Raw genomic sequence first — 22276 nt, 5'->3', positions numbered from 1 at the left:
ATTCCGCAGCGGTTTTACAACTGCTCAAATAGAAAATCGCTGTTGTAAAACCGCATTGAAATGCGCAGAAAAAACATGGTAAATCCGCCATAAATCCGCAGCGGTTTAGCACTGCGGATTTATCAAATCCGCAGCGGAAAAATCCGCAGAGGAACAGAATATGTGTGCACATACCGAAACCCTAACCCTACCCCTACCCCTACCCCTAACCCTACCCCTAACCCTAACCCTAACCCTACCCCTAACCCTAACCCTACCCCTAACCCTACCCCTAACCCTAACCCTACCCCTAACCCTAACCCTAGTGCTTACCCCAACCTTAGTGGAAAAAAAATATATATATTTTTTTTATTGTCCCTACCTATGGGGGTGACAAAGGGGGGGGGGGGGTCATTTACTTTTTTTTTTTTATTTTGATCACTGAGATAGGTTATATCTCAGTGATCAAAATTCACTCTGGAACGAATCTGCCGGCCGGCAGATTCGGCGGGCGCACTGCACATGCGCCCGCCATTTTGGAAGATGGCGGCGCCCAGGAAAGAAGACGGACGGTCCCCGGGAGGCCAGGTAAGTATAAGGGGGGGGAGATCAGGGCACGGGGGGGGCGTCGGAGCACGGGGGGGTGGATTGGAGCACGGACTGGGGGATCGCTGTGCGGGTGGGTGGATCGGAGCACGGGGGGGGGGGGGAATCGCTGTGCGGGGGGGGGATCGGAGTGCGGGGGGGTTTGATTGGAGCACGGGGGGTGTGATTGGAGCACGGGGGAGCGGGCAGGAGGACGGGGGAGCGGAGCACAGGACCGAGGGGAGCGGACCACAGATCGGGGGGCTGGGGGGGCGATCGGAGGAGTGGGGTGGGTGCACATTAGTGTGTCCAGCCATGGCCGATGATATTGCAGCATCGGCCATGGCTGGATTGTAATATTTCACCATTTTTTTAGGTGAAATATTACAAATCGCTCTGATTGGCAGTTTCACTTTCAACAGCCAATCAGAGCGATCGTAGCCACGAGGGGGTGAAGCCACCCCCCCTGGGCTAAACTACCACTCCCCCTGTCCCTGCAGATCGGGTGAAATGGGAGTTAACCCTTTCACCCGGCCTGCAGGGACGCGATCTTTCCATGACGCATATGCTGCGTCATGGGTCGGAATGGCACCGACTTTCATGACGCAGCGTATGCGTCAAAGGTCGGGAAGGGGTTAAGATTTGTGAGCTCAGATAACTTTGACCAAGGCTTCAGACCTTAATTAAGTAAATAAGGCAGCACACTGCAGCGCTAGAACATACAAACTTGAAATACGAAATTTGAACTGCATTACTGCACTAGAAATATGAAAAATGAGAGCGTTTAGCGCATAAAAATGGCCAATTTTATGTGTACCTGGTAGCCACTTTACTGCATCTCTCTTATACCAGGTCCTTCGCTTGTCTTACCTCGCTGAGAATAAACGTCTCCATCTGAATGGGTACATGTGAAAACCTCTTCCTAGACTAGAATTCTCTCTCTCTGTGGAGGGGTATTGGACCTGCTGTAATTAAAACACCTGTAGGCTAGAATTCTAGTCTAGGAAGAGGTTTTCACATGTACCCATTCAGATGGAGACGTTTATTCTCAGCGAGGTAAGGCAAGCGTAGGACCTGGTATAAGAGAGATGCCGTAACGGGGCTACCAGGTACACATAAAATTGGCCATTTTTATGCGCTAAACGCTCTCATTTTTCATATTTCTAGTGCAGTAATGCAGTTCAAATTTCGTATTTCAAGTTTGTATGTTCTAGCGCTGCAGTGTGCTGCCTTATTTACTTAACTATATACGAGTTGGCGACTCTAGGTTCAGCACCTGTTCACACTGAGTCTATGTTTGGATGTGCAGGTCAGGTTTTTGAAATGTATCAGACCTTAATTAGACTGTTAGAATAATGGCTTGTTCACTATCATGGTTAGGTGATGCAAATTTCTCAGCTTTATAGAAACCCAGCCTCCTCTAACCTTGTGCCAAAAAACGTCAGCCATTGGTTCTTCTAAGTAGCTGCCGAGCACTCTGATAATGGTGAAGGTGCAAAAAGCAGGAGAAGGCTTTAAGAAGATAGCAAAGTGTTTTCAAGTCTCCCTTACCTCAGTTTCAAATGTAATTAAGAAATGGCAGTAATCAGGAACAGTGGAGGTCAAGATAAGGTCTGGAAGACCAAGCAAAATTAAGTCAGAGATGCTCATAGGATTGTGAGAGGCAACCCGAACCCCTGCTTGACTGCAAAATTCCTTCAGAAAGATTTTGCAGACTCTGGAGTTGTGGTACATTGTCATACTGTTCAGAAATACCTGCACAAATATGGCCTTCATGGAAGAGACATCAGAAGAAAACCTCTCCTGCGTCCTCACCATAAAATTCAGCGTCAGAAGTATGCAAAAGAACATCTAAACAAGCCTGATGCATTTTGGAAACAAGTCCTGTGGACAGATGAGGTTAAAAAAGAACTCTTTGGCTACAATGAACAAAGGTAGAGAAAAATGGGAGCAGAATTTCAGGAAACGAACATCTCCCTAATCATTAAACATGGTGGTGGATCAATCATGTTACAGCCAATGGCACAGAGAACATTTCACGGGTACAAGGAATAAACAAAAAAACAAGATGTCAAACAGGTCCATTGATGGAAAAGTAAAAGAGTTATGGGTCTCAGAAACTGGCGACACAAACCACATTATTTTTTGTAATTTTTTTTTTTCAACACCTAAGTAACAATAAAAATATATCATATTTTCAGGAATTTTTTACTGCACAATGACCTCCATAAATAAAAAAAAATATATAAACCCCCCCCCCCCCATAAAAAAATGACTTTTGTAAGAAAGGAAGGAAAAAACCTAAAAATTTAAAATAGGTGAAGGCTGTAAAGAATTAAAACGGCAACATACTATTGAATAAACTGGGATACTTTTGATTAAAACAATGCCCCCATATGACATCTACTTAAAGCCCTATTTAGCTGCCAGGCATAAAAATTCAGATGAATAAAATTTGGTCTAGACATAACCATGAAGATTTTTCACATCCAGGCTTGAGAAGTGGAGGAGGATGGGACCCGGGGGCCAATTACAACTTGACTAAAAAAAAATTGCTACATTGTTGCTTCCGAATTAATGGCCAAACAGTGACATCTACTGGTCACTTACAAATACACAAATAGGATATAACTGTTCCTAAAAAAATGTGTTTACCTTGTTTGGGTGAACTTTGTACCCTTGATGTTCTGTGATTGTGGAGAAATGACATCTTTTTAAGTGCGGACGAGTGATTATTTTCACTGACAATCTGCATATGAAAATAATTGCAGAGTGCGCTTGTTTCTTCCATAAATCTGCTGAGACTCGCCCATTCAAAATCGCCCCCCCCAAGAAAAAACGGAGCCACAATACAACATCCGTTTTTTACAGATACATTGCAATTCTGTAACATAAGAAACTGTAAATGATTAATAACTGCTGCTGTAAAAAAAAAAATAGGATTGTACCCAGATGACAAGGGAGAAAAGTATTGTCAGAATTTTCTGGATGAAGCTCTGAACTATTTTTGATACATTGGTGTGAACCTAGCCTTAAGGAGACAGAGAGGCTGGATACAGTCCTAGGAGACCTCAGGGTGTTACACACGTCCAGGGCAATTGGAGTTCCTGCTATTCTTAGAAAACTCTGTTAAACCTGGAGAAATTGAATTCCAAATGATTCGATCGTCTCTAATAGTAAGTGATTGTTATTTTTTTTTTTAAATCCTGTTTTCGCACGTGTCGCGCCCTGAAATTAAGGGCGCTATAAAAAAAAATGTATAAAACAGGAAAAAAGGTTAAATGTTTTTGAAACTTTTGGATACATCATTGGTTTTCTACAAGGAAACATGTAGTGTAAGAAGAATGTTACAGCTGTAAAGAAGCTCCAGACTGAGGCCGATCTCACACACCCATGGAACGCAAACTGTTCTATGCTTCATCGCTGGGTGTCTGCACTACCTGCGTCATAGGCATAGATGAAGCCATTGCTCCAGATCAGGGGACCCTGCGGCCAGCCCAGGGCTTCTGAGGACAGAATGCTCCGTATTTCATGGATGTGTGACCCCGTGCGTCCAATAACCCTGTCAGTTTGGCTCATAGACGCACAATACCTGCGGCTGTAAATCAGGTCCTTGTGTTACAATTGTGGGAAACTGTCCTTAGGCTGAAAACACACAGTGTAGAAAAATACGAGCTATGGACAGAAAAAAAGGATTTTTGCACATTAGGGTTTACTGCAAACATGGGACCGCGCAAACGGAATGGGCTGCACACACGAGCCACACACAAGGCACGGGACGCAAACACGGACCGCAAACACGGGACCGCGCACACGGCATGGGCTGCACACACGAGCCGCACACAAGGCACGGGACGCAAACACGGACCGCAAACATGGGACCGCGCACACGGCATGGGCTGCACACACGAGCCGCACACAAGGCACGGGACGCAAACACGGACCGCAAACACGGGACCGCGCACACGGCATGGGCTGCACCACGAGCCACACACAAGGCACGGGACGCAAACACGGACCGCAAACACGGGACCGCGCACACGGCATGGGCTGCACACACGAGCCGCACACAAGGCACGGGACGCAAACACGGACCGCAAACATGGGACCGCGCACACGGCATGGGCTGCACACACGAGCCGCACACAAGGCACGGGACGCAAACACGGACCGCAAACACGGGACCACGCACATGGCATGGGCTGCACACACGAGCCGCACACAAGGCACGGGACGCAAACACGGGACCGCGCACACGGCATGGGCTGCACATATGAGCCGCACACAAGGCACGGGACGCAAACACGGACCGCAAACATGGGACCGCGCACACGACATGGGCTGCACCACGAGCCGCACACAAGGCACGGGACGCAAACACGGGACCGCGCACACGGCATGGGCTGCACATATGAGCCGCACACAAGGCACGGGACGCAAACACGGACCGCAAACACGTGACCGCGCACACGGCATGGGCTGCACACACGAGCCGCACACAAGGCACGGGACGCAAACACGGACCGCAAACACGGGACCGCGCACACGGCATGGGCTGCACACACGAGCCGCACACAAAGCACGGGACGCAAACACGGACCGCAAACACGGGACCGCGCACACGGCATGGGCTGCACACACGAGCCGCACACAAGGCACGGGACGCAAACACGGACCGCAAACATGGGCCGCACACACGGCATGGGCTGCACACACGAGCCGCACACAAGGCACGGGACGCAAACACGGACCGCAAACATGGGCCGCACACACAGGAGGCACACATGGGACACACACATGGGACCGCACACGGACCGCACACACAGACCACAAACATGGGCCGCACACAGAGGATGCACACACAGACCGTAAACATGGGCCGCACACACAGGAGGCACACATTGCCTGAGGAGGTGGTGATGGCGAACTCAGTCGAGGGGTTCAAGAGAGGCCTGGATGTCTTCCTGGAGCAGAACAATATTGTATCATACAATTAGGTTCTGTAGAAGGACGTAGATCTGGGGATTTATTATGATGGAATATAGGCTGAACTGGATGGACAAATGTCTTTTTTCGGCCTTACTAACTGTTACTATGTTACTATGTTACATGGGATGCGCACACCGGCCGCACAAATGGGCCACACACGGCATAGGATGCACACACGGGCCGCACACACAGGAGGCACACATGGGACTGCACATGAGCCGCACACGGGCCACACACACAGGACGCACACACAGGAGGCACACATGGAACGTGTACATGGGATGCACACATGGGCCGCACAAATGGGCCACACACACAGCACAGGACGCACACACGGACTGTAAACATGGGCCGCACACACAGGAGGCACACATGGGACCGCACACGGGCCACACACACAGGATGCACACGCGGACCGTAAACATGGGCCGCACACACAGGATGCACACATGGCACGCGAACATGGGACGCACACACGGGACACACACTGATGGCATTTTCCCGGGACCATACCATAGACTTTTAAGGTAATTTTGATCTGTGAATTGGATCAAGATCAGACATGTTGTCAAAAAAATAAAACAAACCCCAGACATGTGACCAGCTGCATAGACTATAAGGCTACTTTCCCACCAGCAGCGTAGCTACTGGGGTGGCAGAAGGGGAGGCTGCTCGTTGCTTTGCCGCTGAATCCATTAGAATCCTGGGTTGATTGAGTATATGATTTTTGGGGGCCATCATACAGTCTGAGGGCTCCTGTGAGGGGCATTATACTGTGCTTTGGGTGAGTAGTGGGGACATCATACTGTGTATAGGGGAGATGCGGGCCCATCATACTGTGTATAGGAGAGCTGTGGGCCCATCATACTGTGTATAGGGGAGCTGTGGGCCCATCATACTGTATACAGGAGAGCTGTGGGCCCATCATACTGTGTATAGAGGAGCTGTGGGATGATCATACTGTGTATAGGGGAGCTGTGGGCCAATCATACTGTGTATAGGGAGCTGTGGGTCCATCATACTGTGTATAGGGTAGCTGTGGGCCCATCATACTGGATACAGGAGTGCTGTGGGCCGATCATACTGTGTATAGAGGAGCTGTGGGCCCATCATACTGTGTATAGGGGAGCTGTGGGCCGATCATACTGTGTATAGAGGAGCTGTGGGCCGATCATACTGTGTATAGGGGAGCTGTGGGCCCATCATACTGTGTATAGGGGAGCTGTGGGTCCATCATACTGTATACAGGAGTGCTGTGGGCCGATCATACTGTGTATAGAGGAGCTGTGGGCCCATCATAATGTATACCGGAGAGCTGTGGGCCCATCATACTGTATACCGGAGAGCTGTGGGAACACCATACTGTGTATAGGGGAGCTGTGGGCCCATCATACTGTGTATAGGGGAGCTGTGGGCCCATCATACTGTGTATAGGGGAGCTGTGGGCCCATTATACTGCACAGAGAGCAGTAGTGGGAACATCATATTGTTTATAGAGGGGCTTTACATTGTGGGATTCAGGGGACATTAGATGTTAAGTAGGCACTAAGTACTGTCACTTGTGTACAGAGGGCATTATTACTTTTCAGGGGCAAAATGTGGACACTTATCTAGGGCATTTGCACAAGGCATTAATATTTTCCAGGGGACAATTTTACCATCTTGAAGGCACAAAGGAGGGGCACAGTGGTGGCAGTATTATATGGGACATTAACAGCAGGTGATATTGTACCACACGTCAGGTGCAGTAATAGGGACACATATGGCAGCAGTGGCTCAGTATTGGGGTATCAGGTCCAGCAATATGGACACATACGGCAGCAGCGGCTCAGTATTGGGGTATCAGGTGCAGTAATAGGGACACATATGGCAGCAGTAAAATAATTTAACCCCTTCAGATGGATTTACATCGTGGGACATATCGACGGAAGGTATGAGATATTGTTGGTTTATTATTTTTAATATGTCCCACGATGTAAATCCATCTGAAGGGGTTAAATTATTTTACAGGCAGGAGCTCTGCTATAATGCAGCTGTGCCCCTGCCTGTTAAACCCCAGCGAATGAGTGGAAAGTAGGTCAATGACCTGTAGTTACCTTCATTCGTTGTGATGCGCCTTCTGCTGGATGTCCTCATATGAACTCGAGCCTGGGAGGTGGAGCCGCATATTCATCACTGTAATAAGCGGCACCACGTGACCGCTCATACAGGACAAGCAGCGACGCTGAGAGGATGTAAGCGCCGAGGGAGCTGGGAAAGTATTTTATTATATTATTCATTCTTTCTTTCCAGCAAATGCTGACATGTCTCCGTGTTTTCTGTGTGATTTTACTGTACACCGCACTGAATTGCCGGCTTTTCGCTAGAACACCGCTGCGTATTCCTCGCAAGTCACACTGCTGGTCCGTGTGTAATCCGTATTTTTCTGGCCCCCATAGACTTTCATTGGCGTATTTTTTGCACAATACGGTGACAAACGCAGCATGCTGCGTTTTTCTACGGCCGTAGAAAGCCGTATAATACAGATCAGTAAAATACGGCTGATAGGAGCAGGGGCATAGAGAAGCATTGTACCGTATGCAATCCGTATTTTCTGCACCTCTCTTACGTCCGTAAAACACGGTAGTGTGACGCCGGCCTTAGGCTGCACGACCGTAGTTGTAATCAGGGTTACCGGTGAGAGACCCCCTCAGACGTTTCGCTCCCCCTGAGCTGAACCCCCAGCTTCGCCTCTGGTTCCCATGATGAGTATTTGGTGAGTTTGGGATATTGCAGGTTTTCTGCACCGATTATGAAAATTAGATTTCTTGTGTTTTTTTTCATTGTATTTTTTTATAGCGTTTGGTGGAAAACCTGCAAAATCAAAAACTAATGATGGTGGGCACAGGGGTGCACGTTCTGCCCATGAAAAACACAAAGAGAAACTCACATGACTCACAGATGTGTGAACGAAGCCTTAGGCTATGTGCACACGATGCGGATTTCCTGCAGATCTGCAGCCTTTTTTTTCCGCTCAGAATAGCTGCAGATCCGCAAGTGATTTACAGTACAATGTAAATCAATGGAAAAAACAATACTGCGCTAATGGTGCGGAAAAATTAGCACGGAAAACGCTGCGAATCAAAAGAAGGAGCATGTCATTTATTTGTGCGGATCTGCAGCGTTTTTGTACCCATTCCATCATAGAAATCCGCAGGGGTAAAAGCGCATGAAATCTGCACAAAATCCACACAAAATCCTCACAAAAAATGCATCAAATCCGCACCTGTGTTTTCTGCCAAGAGATGCAAAATCCACACAAAAAAATCCAGAGGCAAATCCGCAACGTGTGCACATACCCTTAGTGCAAGAAGCTGCTGGACATTAATATCAGGTGTGACCTCAGCTGCAGGATCTGCTCCTGGGTATGTGGCTCCACACCGCCCCTTTAATGTTAATGTCAGGAGTGGATTAAAAGGGGAAACAAAGTAACTGCCTAGATAAAAATAATAGCAAATATGAAAGCCGCGGGGTCCAGGGTTCGGGGAGTCTGGGGTCTCAGATCGGGGAGTCTGGGGTCCGGGATCGGGGGGTCTGGGGTCCGGATTGGGGAGTCTGGGGTCGGGGAGTCTGGGGTCTCGGATTGGGGAGTTTGGGGTCCCGGATCGGGGAGTCTGGGATCGGGTATTCTGGGGTCCCGGATCGGGGAGTCCGGGATCGGGGAGTCTGGGGTCCCGGATCGGGGAGTCTGGGGTCCCGGATCGGGGAGTCTGGGGTCTGGGATCGGGGAGTCTGGGGTCCCGGATTGGGGAGTTTGGGGTCCCGGATCGGGGAGTCTGAGATTGGGGAGTCTGGGGTCCCGGATCAGGGAGTCTGGGGTCCCGGATCGGGGAGTCTGGGGTCCCGGATCGGGGAGTCTGGGGTCGGGGAGTCTGGGGTCCCGGATCGGGGAGTCTGGGGTCCCGGATCGGGGAGTCTGGGGTCTCGGATTGGGGAGTTTGGGGTCCGGGATCGGGGAGTATGGGGTCCCGGATCGGGGAGTCCAGGATCGGGGAGTCTGGGGTCGGGGAGTCTGGGGTCCCGGATCGGGGAGTCTGGGGTCTCGGATTGGGGAGTTTGGGGTCCCGGATCGGGGAGTCTGGGATCGGGGATTCTGGGGTCCCGGATCGGGGAGTCCGGGATCGGGGAGTCTGGGGTCCCGGATCGGGGAGTCCGGGATCGGGGAGTCTGGGGTCCCGGATCGGGGAGTCTGGGGTCCCGGATCGGGGAGTCTGGGGTCCCGGATCGGGGAGTCTGGGGTCCCGGATCGGGGAGTTTGGGGTCCGGGATCGGGTAGTATGGGGTCCCGGATCGGGGAGTCCAGGATCGGGGAGTCTGGGGTCGGGGAGTCTGGGGTCCCAGATCGGGGAGTCTGGGGTCTCGGATTGGGGAGTTTGGGGTCCCGGATCGGGGAGTCTGGGGTCGGGGATTCTGGGGTCCCGGATCGGGGAGTCTGGGATTGGGGAGTCTGGGGTCCCGGATTGGGGAGTCTGGGGTCCCGGATTGGGGAGTCTGGGGTCCCGGATTGGGGAGTTTGGGGTCCCGGATCGGGGAGTCTGAGATTGGGGAGTCTGGGGTCCCGGATCGGGGAGTCTGGGGTCCCGGATCGGGGAGTCTGGGGTCGGGGAGTCTGGGGTCCCGGATCGGGGAGTCTGGGGTCCCGGATCGGGGTGTCTGGGGTCCCGGATCGGGGAGTCTGGGGTCCCGGATCGGGGAGTCTGGGGTCTCGGATCGGGGAGTTTGGGGTCCGGGATCGGGTAGTATGGGGTCCCGGATCGGGGAGTCCAGGATCGGGGAGTCTGGGGTCGGGGAGTCTGGGGTCCCAGATCGGGGAGTCTGGGGTCTCGGATTGGGGAGTTTGGGGTCCCGGATCGGGGAGTCTGGGGTCGGGGATTCTGGGGTCCCGGATCGGGGAGTCCGGGATTGGGGAGTCTGGGGTCCCGGATTGGGGAGTCTGGGGTCCCGGATTGGGGAGTCTGGGGTCCCGGATTGGGGAGTTTGGGGTCCCGGATCGGGGAGTCTGAGATTGGGGAGTCTGGGGTCCCGGATCGGGGAGTCTGGGGTCCCGGATCGGGGAGTCTGGGGTCGGGGAGTCTGGGGTCCCGGATCGGGGAGTCTGGGGTCCCGGATCGGGGTGTCTGGGGTCCCGGATCGGGGAGTCTGGGGTCCCGGATCGGGGAGTCTGGGGTCTCGGATCGGGGAGTTTGGGGTCCGGGATCGGGTAGTATGGGGTCCCGGATCGGGGAGTCCAGGATCGGGGAGTCTGGGGTCGGGGAGTCTGGGGTCCCAGATCGGGGAGTCTGGGGTCTCGGATTGGGGAGTTTGGGGTCCCGGATCGGGGAGTCTGGGGTCGGGGATTCTGGGGTCCCGGATCGGGGAGTCCGGGATTGGGGAGTCTGGGGTCCCGGATTGGGGAGTCTGGGGTCCCGGATTGGGGAGTCTGGGGTCCCGGATTGGGGAGTTTGGGGTCCCGGATCGGGGAGTCTGAGATTGGGGAGTCTGGGGTCCCGGATCGGGGAGTCTGGGGTCCCGGATCGGGGAGTCTGGGGTCGGGGAGTCTGGGGTCCCGGATCGGGGAGTCTGGGGTCCCGGATCGGGGTGTCTGGGGTCCCGGATCGGGGAGTCTGGGGTCCGGGATCGGGGAGTCTGGGGTCCCGGATCGGGGAGTCTTGGATCGGGGAGTCTGGGGTCCCGGATCGGGGAGTCTGGGGTCCCGGATCGGGGAGTCTGGGGTCGGGGAGTCTGGGGTCCCGGATCGGGGAGTCTGGGGTCTTGGATCGGGGAGTCTGGGGTCTTGGATCGGGGAGTCTGGGGTCCCGGATCGGGGAGTCTGGGGTCCGGGCTACACAGAGGCGTTCTGCAGTGCTACTGATTGCAGTGTCAGCTGCAGTCCACAAGATTGCTCCCATCGCCCTGGCTCTAGCTCCACAGTGAATATCAATAGAAGTCCCAGTGTAGCCCAGGACTAAGGAAATGAAAAAAAAAAAAAAGCAAACAAAAAGCCATGTACCTGTGGGAGGTGCAGGAACAAAGACAAAAAAACATAACCCCACAGCGAGAATAGCTGCGAGAGACTTGTATATTTCTTACACAAGGAAGTAAAGAAAAATTAAAGTTCTGGAGAACAACACGAAAGAATCAGATCATCGGAGAGAGCAGCGGCCGAGGAGACGGGATGGACACGGTGAGAGCAGACCAGATCTATCTATGGCCTTTAGAAATCTCTGAGCCCCATGCAGAATCTGGTCCTGGAGAGCCGATATCAGGGGCCACATGGGCAGGAAGCACCAGGAAACCCTAAGGCTACGTTCACATTAGACGTTTTTTGCTGAGGTTTTTTTATGCTAATATTCAGCTGCTTTTTCCAGTACCAGCAAAGCCTATGATATTTCAGAACTCTCATGCTCACACATTGTTTTTTGTTTGTTTTTTTTGTCATCAGGATTTTGTGCTTTGCATGTTTTTTGCACAATGGAGCGCGTCACTTCTTTCAGCATTTTTCCCCCATTGACTTGAATGGGTGGTGAAACAATGCTGAAACAACGCACCAAAAACGCAGGTATCATGTATTGCTGTGTTCTTTGTGCTTACGATTATTAGTTTTTCTGGTGAAAACTGCTCCCCTTTTTTTTTTTTTAGCTTTTTCTTTTTCTGAAGAGTTTTGGTAGTTTTAGTAACTGCCTCGTTTGGATCACGCCCCATCAGGATCCACCTTAAGGATATGTGCACACGTAGAAAGCTCCTCTGCGGATTTTTCCGCAGCGGATTTCGTAAATCCGCAGTGCAAAACCGCTGCGGTTTTTCCTGCGGATTTATCGCGTTTTCTATTGCAGATTTACATCTGCAGTTTTCTATTGGAGCAGGTGTAAAAACGCTGCGGATTCCGCACAAAGAATTGACATGCTGCGGAAAATAATCTGCTGCGTTTCTGCACGTTTTTTTCCGCAGCATGTGCTCTGCGGATTTCGTTTCCCATAGGTTTACATTGTACTGCAAACTCATGGGAAACCGATGCGGATTCGCAGCAAAATCCGCAGCGTGTGCACATACCCTAAGGAGGTGACAGGCACTTTTATTTTTTTTCACAAGGTTTTTTTTTTTTTCAAACCGCTAAAAATTTCTCGTCTGAGGAATGAGATGGATAGGAAAAGTTTTCCAAGCATTTGAGGATCAGTTTTTCAGGAGGATTTTGGAGTTGGTCACAAACTCCATGTGACCATTGCTTTATCGGGTGCTGGTACTCAGCAGATGAGACATTTAACAATGTGGAGGTGGGGGATCTTATGTTCCAAAAAGTGCAGCCAGGTGGAGCGGGATAGGTTGCTGCGCCCGCTCCACACTGCTTTTCATACATGGCGCTCTGTGTCCTCGTTTCATGTTGAATGCAGAGCAGGAATGTAACCAGGAATCTGCGGCTGCACCCTGAGCGAAAACCGCACCGTGAAATCCAATCCTCTGCAGAGTCGCCTGGCGGAGATCACTATCTGCTCCATGGTTACACATTGTGCGGCATTTAAGGGAGACTTACGTGTAATTTCTAAGCTCCTCTCTGGAAACCCGAAGTATTTCAGTCTATCGCATAATTATTAGTGATGGATTAGGTGTTATCTGAGCATGCTCGAGTCCTACCTGATTATCTTCAGCGTGCTCAAAAAATATGTTTGAGTCCCTGCGGCTGCATGTCTCGCGGCTGTTCTAACAAAGGACAATCCCTGCATGTGTTGCTGCTGTCTAGTGTTGCGGTGCCGCTGCCCCAACGCGCGTTTCGGCGCAGTGCCTTCTTCCGGAAATGGGTGTGAACCCTGGCGGACACAGGGAGAAAATGGCCCCTGAGCAAGAACAATATATGGGTTGTGTGCAGCCCAAAAACTCCTCGTAATGCACAATTCCACCTGCTTTGAAGGTAGAAAATGGTGCCGTACCTCCTGGATGCGCAGGTTGCACCAGCGATATGTTTATAGACAGTGATAAACACTTATAAGGCTAGGTTCTCATTTAGTTTTCGGGTGAGCGCTAACAGACAGCGTTGCACGGCGAAATTAACGCCGTGCAACGTGTCCGTTAGCGCTCCCATTGCCAGCAATGTTAAAGCGCATTGCTAGTGCGTGCCATTTTCGGCACGCGCTAGCGATGTGCCGTTCTTTTGTGGCGCGTCTGAGGCGCACCCGAGGTCCGTTCCCGCAGATCGGGGATCTGCGCTAGCGGGGACTTTTAACGCGACCCCTAAAAAGACATTGCTACATTGTTACTGTGCAGAAAGCAGCAACGTTTTCTCTTTATTTTTCAAATATATTTATTAAATTTTAATATAATGTGGGAAGTGAGGAAACACAAAAAAGGGGAGAGAGATGGGAGGGGTATATAACTTGGTTAAGGAATATAAGGGAAAGTGGAAGTGTTGTACATAACCAAAGCATTAATAATGCCTAAACATAAGTAACCTGTTTTATCAACAATACAAAGTATTTAGAAAGAACGTTTCCTCTTTGTAACATAGGACGCTGCGGAGATAAACAGGCTGTACAAGAGACAAGTCCTGTTACCGGTGAGATGGAGGGAGGTTGTAGGTGACGGCAATGTGCACACGTTGCGGATTAGGCTTAGGAATTTCTGGTGCAGATTCTGCCTCTCCTGGCAGAAAACGCAGCTGCGGATTTGTTGTGTTTTTTTTTTTTCTGCAGTTCCGCAGCGTTTTTTGTGCGTTTTTGCTGTGTTTTTAACCCCTGCGGTTTTCTATAATGGAATGAGTACAAAAATCAATTGCGGATCTGCAGCGTTTCTGCACCTCAAAAAACGCTGCGGATCCGCAGGGAATCCGCAACGTGTGCACATAGCCTTATAGGCAGCGCCGCTCTCTTCCATCCCCGTTTGCTTTTTTTTTTTTTTTTGCTGTGAACTAGTCTCCATATCTTTGGGCTCCTGGAGCCTCCGATGTTATAGATCCATAAGAGAAGAATTCATCAAGGCGGCTGCTTTATACACAAATATTCATTAAATAAAACCCGCACAGTCAAATGCCTCAAATCCATTTGGAGGCGAGCCCCCCTTAGTTTGGGGCCGGGCGCCCGTGTGTCGCTCCAGTCGGTGACTGGAATATATTTCTGCTATCATTTCCACCTCTTTCTGGTGTGAAAGTGAACCTGACAGATGATAAACACTGAACCGATCCACAATATGGAGTAAGGTAACGTTTTTTTCTTCTTCTTTTATGCACTGGCTTTTTCAAGTAAAGTTTTGAATTTTCCCCATGTATCCATTTCTCATGAAAGTTTGGAAGAATTGGGGGGGAGGTTAGAGAAACTTGGTTGCTTTCTTAAAATTGCAGCGCCACCCCCTGTCCACAGGTTGTGAGTGGTATTGCAGCTCAGCCACGTTCACTGCTATGTAGCAAAGTTGCAATTCAAGACACAACCTACGTGGGGCGCTGCTTCTGGAAAAAAAAAAGGTGCGATGTGTTGTATAAGATGTTACAGAATAAATACTAATAGCTAACAGCGGAGAAGTCACCTGCCGGGGCAGCGGCTGACTGGCATTTCTTCCTGTCACGTGATGAGCGGACACATTGCTGAGGCTCCTCCAGTGAAAGCTGGTCAGTCCGGTTGTCTTTGTTTTGTCCTAATACCAGCATCGTATTTACTTTATCTTGCAGCAGTTTTTTTTTTTCAAGAGCCTTAAAGGGAACCTGTCACTTCCTACAACACTACGTGTTATAGGGTTAATCTGCAGACATATCGCATTTTAAACCAGTGCATGTGTCAAATTGGAAAGCAGCTGCAGGTAGAAAACAAAGTTCTCTCCTCCCTGCAGCCGCTGGTTATCAGGTGGTGCAGGGAGCTGGAACGGTCACCGCTCACTATACAATGATTACTTTATGATCTGTTATGGTTTGATCCTCCATTATATGGTGCGCGTCGGAGGATCAGCCACATCCATCACTGGTATCAAAAACTTTAATCTCGTCACTTTTTGATCAGATTGATCATTTTTGATCATTAATCACTTTTCTGTCCTTACATTGATCTCTATGGACAGAACATGAAAATCAAATTGCTGTCATCTTGCAGCCGCTGTGATCCGAGTCATTGAGCTTGTGCAATATAAAGGAGCCATAACCCTTTGCCGCCTCGGGCTGTGTTCACACCTTGCGTTTGGAAAGCAATAAGGAAATGCCAAAACGCTGGAAAAAAATGCAGCCATATGTTTTTGGGAATAAAACTAACTTTAATAAACATGTACTGTAGACAAATGACACGAGATCTGCAGCACAAAACACGGTTTACGGCCAAGGGAGCAGGTGCTACCTGCGATATAAAATGCCGCAAATACGTAACTTGTCTATGGCGTCATTCAGACAGCAGGGATTTACTATTGTGCAAACAGTCCGGCTTTCACCATTGGTTTTGATCCCAGCGTCATCAGTCCTTGGTCCTGGTGTCAGATTTTACCATCAGAATTCCAGCAGTTTTTTTTTTTTTTTTTTTTCCCTATGAAAAATTCACGGAGGGAGGTTATTCAAGCTTCTCCTACCAAACAGCTCGTGAAAAAATGTGTTTGTTTTTTTTCCCACTGATTCTCTGAGACTTGTTTTGATAAAATTTATCTGGCGCCCGAATCAGAATCCGCCACGTGTCATTTTGTGCAGAACACTCGGTCCACAGAAAGACGCTCCACGAATCTGTGATCAGTCCTACGATAAGTACCAGCTCTATCTACACTCAACTCGCAGGCGGAAAACTGATGTCTGAACAAGCCTTAACAGGACTGACGTAGGCTGGGATTATTATATGTGGGATGTAGACTGGGATTATTGGTCTTTGTGGAAGTTTACCAGCGCTGTAAGGCTATGTGCACACGCTGCAGATTTTACTACGGATCCGCAGCGTTTCCGCAGCAGTTTCCCATGCGTTTACAGTACAATGTAAACCTATGGGAAACGCAATATGCACATGCTGCTGGAAAAAATGTGCGGAAACGCAGCGGTTTACATTCCGCAGCATGTGAATTCTTTGTGCGGAATCTGCTGCGGTTTTACACCTGCTCCACAATAGAAAACCACAGTGGAATCCGCACAAAAACCGCCGTAAATCCCCAGGAAAAACACGCAGAGGATCTTTCTACGTGTGCACATACCCTTAAGAGTTTGGATGAGGACGTTCTTGTACCTTCATCTTCTTCATCGACCAGAGATCACAGCCGCAGGTTCAGAGGAAACTCTGGGAACAATAAATGTTTTGTTCTCGTCCCTTCATCCATGTTTGTATCATAAATACAAAGTCGATGTTTAGTCCACACCGGAGCCATTTATAGACCGCAGATATAAAGCATCACGGCCGCGGTTGGGGGCTCCGCTGTACGGACAGTAAGGATGTGCTCGCTTCCATTCAGGTCAAAGCATTCTAACAGGTTTGGAAACTTTTTCCTGGAATATCTACTGTGTCCTCAGGACAGATTATATAGGTGGGATGCATTAAATTAATGTCAGGGGTCTGTGCTCGGACTAGTCTCCAACCTCTGGACCCTTTACTTTTCCACGAGCACTGTAGGCTTTTATCTTCTTGCTATTCCCTGTATTTGTGCGCTATTTGGTGGTATTATTTAGGCCCCGTAGACTATTGCCTTCTTGTTGTTCCCTGTATTTGTGCACTATTTGGCGGTATTATTTAGGCCCCGTAGACTATTGCCTTCTTTTTATTCCCTGTGTTTGTGCACTGTTTGGCGATATTATTTAGGCACTGTAGGTTTTTTTGTGTAATGTACACTACACGTGTTCATGTATTTGATATTTAGGAGCTATAGGCTTCTGATATGCACTGTATAGATGTATTTCTTGGCGGTAGTAGCACACTAGGCTTTTGGCATTAGGCACTGTATGGTGTTATTCAGGGACTGTATGACAGTAGTATTTGAGGTCTCTATGGCAGCGTTATTTGAGGACTTTAGGCTGGATTTATGTGTGTGCTGTTTGGTAACATTACATCTGTATTTTATTGTTTTATTATTTTGCTTGTTTTGTTAACTCTTGGATGCCAGTCAGACACTTCTCACCCATTGAATCACGCAGGTCATGTTTATCGTCAATGTGTTTGGGTCTCCCATTGAGCTTCTCACTGCATGCACGTTTTAAGGCATCCTTCATAAATTACTGTCAGTCGAGTTGATGACTTACCGTAATCGCCTAACACTTGGTTTAACCAAATGTCCTCTTGACTTGTGTGGGCTGCAGACACATACTCTGCTTCTGTAGATGGCAAGGCTATAGACACCTGTTTTCTGCTTGACTTTCTCAGAGCTTGAACAAATATCCGTGTGTCGATTGACGATCACTTAAGTCATCAGTTCAGTTGCATCCACATAACCTGTAAGTTTTAGATCTCCTGTTACAGATATCCTTTCAAATATCGAAGAACTCGCATTCCAGCCTTTTTGGCGTGGTTTTTCCACATATCTGCAGAGAATTTGAATTGTTGCTGCGATATCCGGTCGAGTATGTATAGAATTGCCCCCACTGCCTGTCTGTATTTCTCATTGTGATCTAACAGATCATCTTCTCCTTCCAACACTAAGTAAGATGTTTCCATTTGGGTTGATTTACCTTTGGCTTCTGACATTCCAAACAGATTCAGAATTGGGTTGATTTTTGCACTTTGCTTCAGAAGAAAAATTCCATCTTCTTCTCCTGTTTCTTAGATAAAAGACCTTTTGGAAATGTGACATTTTGTTTCAAAATGCAGATTCAGAATTTTATTCATATTTTGAATTTCTGTTTTCTCTTGATGAACCATAATCACATCTCCACATATAAGAGAATATAGATCAACTTTCCGCCTGTACTTTTTGTGTATAAACTTCTGATCTGCTTGACTTCTTTTAATCCTTCTTCCGATAAGACTGTTAATTTTGGTGTTCCACGCTCATGCCGATTGCTTAAGACCATCAAGAGATTTACCCTCAGGTTGAGTCATGTACAAGCGCTCTTCAATGTCACCATTTAAAAAGGCCGTTTTGATGTCCCAAGTGTCTGACAAACCTCTGTCGTACAGCAGCTATAGCCATTAGAGTCCTGAATGTGGTCGGCTTAGCAACTGGAGAAAATGTTTCATCATGATATTTACCATATTTATGAGAATACCCTCTTGCAATTAATCTTGTTTTAAATCTGTGAACCTTGCCTTCAGAGTCATACTTGATCTTAAAAACCCATTGACATTTGATTGCTTTCTTGCTTTGTGGTAGTTTGGTGAGTTTTCAAGTTGGAAGTTGATAAAGGGATTTAATTTTCTCAATAGCAGCATGAATCCACTTCAGTTTCCCATGGACAGGTAGTTGTTGCATTTCCTCCTATAACTGTAGCTCTGATTCAGGCACTGTTTTGACAAAGTAGGATAGACGCTTAGCTGGTATACCCTTGTTTGATGATCTTCTGACTTCAGGGTCACCTAATTTTTCTGTTGCTTCTTCAGTGGTTGAAGAACCTAACCAAACTCCTGCATCCTTTTTATTGTTAATTTGAAATTGTGACTGAGATTGTTGTTGCCTCAGCTGGAGTACTGGTATGAAGAGACTTGAGCGACACAAAGTACTCATTAATCATTACATCTCTGTGTCTCTATTGTGACCTTTGTTCATTTCTGGATGCAGGATTTGTTATCCTTTCTGTGTTTCACTGTAGACCACCAGGATACCCTCTTTATATGAGACTCAAATACTTTACTCCCGAATATTCTTATGTGTTGTAGTTCAGGCTTCTTGTTGGTCCATTGCTCAAATTGAGTTTTCTCAGTAGCTTTTACCTGATAGTCTGTTTTGAAGACAGCAAGCTGTCATGATGTTGGCAAATCTGTGTCAAATAGCATATTTTTTCCACTTTCAAAAAGTATCCTGTTCATTCTTTCCGCTACACCATTGTGTTCAGGGTTGTATGGGATAGTGATCTGAAACACGATTCCATTTTTTTCTTAGAACGCTTTGTGTCTCATTACTTGTATATTCAGTTCCATTATCTGCACACAGATTTTTTGACATTCTCCCAAATTTGTTATATACTTCAGTGAGATATATTTCAAGTCTCTCTGGAACTTCATCTTTGCTGAGGAGCAGACAGAAAGCTGCATATCTTGAATATTCATCGATAAATGAGAGAAATATCTGGTTTTATATATGGTTTCTGGGCAACATAACCTGTTGGAAGCGGATTAATCTCTGTACTGTCCGGCCGTTCAACAGTGAATATCTATTTATTCAACAACAAAGATAACACAGCTTACAACTGGTATAGCTTAGGATCTTAGCATGTTGTCTGTCAGCTTGTAAGGTGAGAGTAAAGTGTGCTCCAGCTACAAACACTGAGGGAATAATTGGCAATATAACACTATTGCTGGAGACAGAAACTCGTGCTTTATTAAACAGTGGGAAATAGTAGTTGATGCAATATATACAGTGATAAGCATTATTCCAACACTTTGACTGTCATCGATTTGGATCATTTCTCTTTGGTTTTCTTCTACTCTTCAGGAAAAGACATCAGACTTTCAGTCTATACGCGACAGGTTTCAGAGTGGCGGTCGTGCCAACACCCTGCCGGCGTACACCAAAGAAAGAGAAGAAGAGCTGCTCCCAACTTCCAGAATTTGTAACGTTCGATGCAATCCAGCGCTTCAAGGCGTCATCAGCGTCTTGGAGAACCAGACTAAGCCGGCCATCGTAAGCAAACCTGAGCTGCCAGCCAAACCAAATGGAAGTTCGTTTTCTTTGAACATTGACATGCGAAAACGTGGAAAAACATTTTATGTTTCGGACTCCAAAAGGACAGAAAGTGATGGAGTGTGTGCCAGCAGCCCGCAGGTGTACAGACACTCCATGCCGAACTTTGCAGACCCCCCACCACCAGAAATCTACCAGGATGTGGACTCTGTTCTGCCCCCTCCTGCAGCCATTACAAATATCATCAAGTTTTCGCCGCCTCCTCCTATCGCACCGAAACCGATGATAAAGATCATAAATGGTACGATGAGGATTATGTAACGCTTTATTACACAGCAGGAGGGACGAGAACCAGAGATGAGCAAAGCAGTCTGAGACTAATCAAATTTGCCTGGAATGTATCCAGCAAAATGCAAGCCGGACCGCTGCCATTTCTGTGGATTATAGTGGGCTGAGAAGGGGTTAAAATAATAAACTCGCCCAGTCCTTAGCTGTCCCCCTGCGCAGCCCTGCTTTGGTGTGATAGACTTTGGCGCCTGTGATGCTGAGCAGACCCCACAATGTCATGATGTCAGGTGAGGCACGGTAGCCCTGATGTGTTGTCCTGGTGTGCGGCACCCTGCAGCATCATGGCGGCACAGCGCTGCAGGCGCGGAATATGCTGCTAAACACTGTGCCGAAGCCGGGCTGCACAGAGACGGAGGTTGCTCGACTATTATTATTATTTGTTTTTATTTTTTTTGCCTACAGTTGAAACCAGAAGTTTCCATCCACTATATAAAAAGTCACATATACATGTTTTTCTCAATATCTGACATGAAATCAGAATAAACCTTTCCCGTTTTAGGTCAATTAGGATTACCATAATTATTATTTGCCAAATGCGAGAATAACGAGAGAGAATGTTTTAACTACCCGAATAGGAGTCTCAAAGGAGAGGGCTAGACCGGCAATGGGTAGTAAAATGTGGGTCTATCTTAAAAATAAAATCAACTTTTTTTCCCTTTTCCTTATACGTGGCAAATGTTAACAGTGCCATCCTTGCGCACAGGCAAGCTGAGGTACTGCAGCTCGGCCCCTTTGGGCTGTCAAACGAACATAGGCTTTATCATTTTATGGAGGCCAAGCGAGGGTTACGAGAAGAAGTTGCCCAAGTGGTGGACAACTTCTTTAAGGAACCAATGGAACTCTGTATTTCTAATTTGTCTACTTTGTATCATTGTGCATCGGCTTGAATTGTTGTATAATTTTCATTTAGTTCCAAAGGACGAATGGACAGAAAAAGTGCCGCCATTGAAGCCTCTTCCACCAGCTGAATCCCTGGGATCACCTCCATCAAAACCTCCCAGACCCCTAAATGTGGATCTCAGCACCTTCTTCACTGGGTCTTTACAGCAAAATGGGGTTTCTTATAAACCTGTAGGTAAGTGAATGACAGAAATTGGGGTGATTTAAAAAAAAATAATGAAAATAATAACACTTCCAAAATATACCATATGACAGAGAAGCTTAAATGGTCATTGTCATGGCAACAAACTTTCACACCTCTATAGTACAGGCAAATAAAAAAAAGTCAATATATCTTTATCAGAGAAATCTGATGCTTTCTCCATTAATGAGCCACTTCTTGTTCTCCAGTTGTTTCCTGACCTTAGAATTTACTCTGAAAATGTAACTACTAAAAGACTGAGGAGTCCGAGTTATAATAGGAGTCGTACCCTATGGAGAGAGAGTAGAAGGGAGCAGCACTTGGCAAAGAGAGACAAGCGATTGTTTTACCTCATTCCAGTGCTGGATTCACATCCAGTCAGCTCAGTACTGAGGTATAACAACGTTCTCCACTTTTGCTACTTCTGAACATGTGGTACATAAAGACAGGAAATGCTCATGTCTGTGTGTACTGTGTATAGGAGAACTTATAAAAACTGGTCTCCATCCACAAGCTCAGAGACAACTGAAAATTAGAGAGAGGCTGCAGAGGGTAAACTGGTGAAATATGTAGGAA

At 47.9% G+C, this 22276-nt stretch overlaps 1 protein-coding gene across 2 annotated transcripts in view; it reads left to right on the top strand.

Annotated features, from left to right (window-relative positions):
* The first annotated feature begins 11601 nt into the window (after positions 1-11601).
* FYB2 (FYN binding protein 2) overlaps positions 11602-22276 on the top strand; it is a 40750-nt gene continuing 30075 nt past the window's right edge. Inside the window, exons 1-3 of one of the 2 annotated variants that reach the window (XM_069738095.1) lie at positions 11602-11755; positions 20083-20572; positions 21530-21694. In XM_069738095.1, the coding sequence (XP_069594196.1) occupies positions 11747-11755; positions 20083-20572; positions 21530-21694 (664 nt within the window). In that variant the 5' untranslated portion in view covers positions 11602-11746. Of the gene's footprint in view, positions 11756-16901; positions 16975-20082; positions 20573-21529; positions 21695-22276 lie in introns of those variants that run through there. The other variant, XM_069738096.1, reaches the window with a different exon arrangement.

This window comes from Ranitomeya imitator, chromosome 8 (genome assembly GCF_032444005.1).
Source record: "Ranitomeya imitator isolate aRanImi1 chromosome 8, aRanImi1.pri, whole genome shotgun sequence".
Taxonomy (NCBI): Eukaryota; Metazoa; Chordata; class Amphibia; order Anura; family Dendrobatidae; genus Ranitomeya; species Ranitomeya imitator.
The sequence above is the reverse complement of the archived record's forward strand: the minus strand, read 5'-3'. Positions and strand labels throughout refer to the sequence as shown.